The 401-nt window shown below is 53.1% G+C and overlaps 1 protein-coding gene across 1 annotated transcript; it reads right to left on the bottom strand.

Moving 5' to 3' along the window:
• Positions 1-77: 77 nt before the first annotated feature.
• LOC110595861 (integumentary mucin C.1-like) lies at positions 78-398 on the bottom strand (the record flags this gene model as incomplete). Its single annotated transcript, XM_021713773.1, has 1 exon — positions 78-398. A coding segment is annotated over one exon (321 nt), but the record flags the coding sequence as incomplete, so codon positions are not given.
• Between the last annotated feature and the right edge of the window lie 3 nt (positions 399-401).

Below are 401 nucleotides of genomic sequence, written 5' to 3'. Positions count from 1 at the left end.
GTGGTGGTGGTGGTGGTGATATTGGCGGAGGTGGTGATGGTGGTGGTGATGGTGGTAGTGATATTGGCGATGGTGACGGTGATAATGGTGGTGATGGTGATGGTGATGGTGGTGGTGTTGGTGATATTGGCGGAGGTGGTGGTGATGGTGGTGGTGACGGTGGTAGTGATATTGGCGATGGTGACGGTGATAATGGTGGTGATGGTGATAGTGGTGGTGGTGGTGGTGATATTGGCGGAGGTGGTGATGGTGGTAGTGATATTGGCGATGGTGACGGTGATAATGGTGGTGATGGTGATAGTGGTGGTGGTGGTGGTGATATTGGCGGAGGTGGTGATGGTGGTGGTGATGGTGGTAGTGATATTGGCGATGGTGACGGTGATAATGGTGGTGATGGTGAT

The sequence above is a fragment of the Carlito syrichta genome, unplaced genomic scaffold (genome assembly GCF_000164805.1).
Source record: "Carlito syrichta isolate Samal-C Ts95f unplaced genomic scaffold, Tarsius_syrichta-2.0.1 Scaffold93181, whole genome shotgun sequence".
Classification (NCBI taxonomy): Eukaryota; Metazoa; Chordata; class Mammalia; order Primates; family Tarsiidae; genus Carlito; species Carlito syrichta.
Note: the sequence above shows the minus strand (reverse complement) of the source record. Positions and strands in the feature narration are given on the sequence as shown.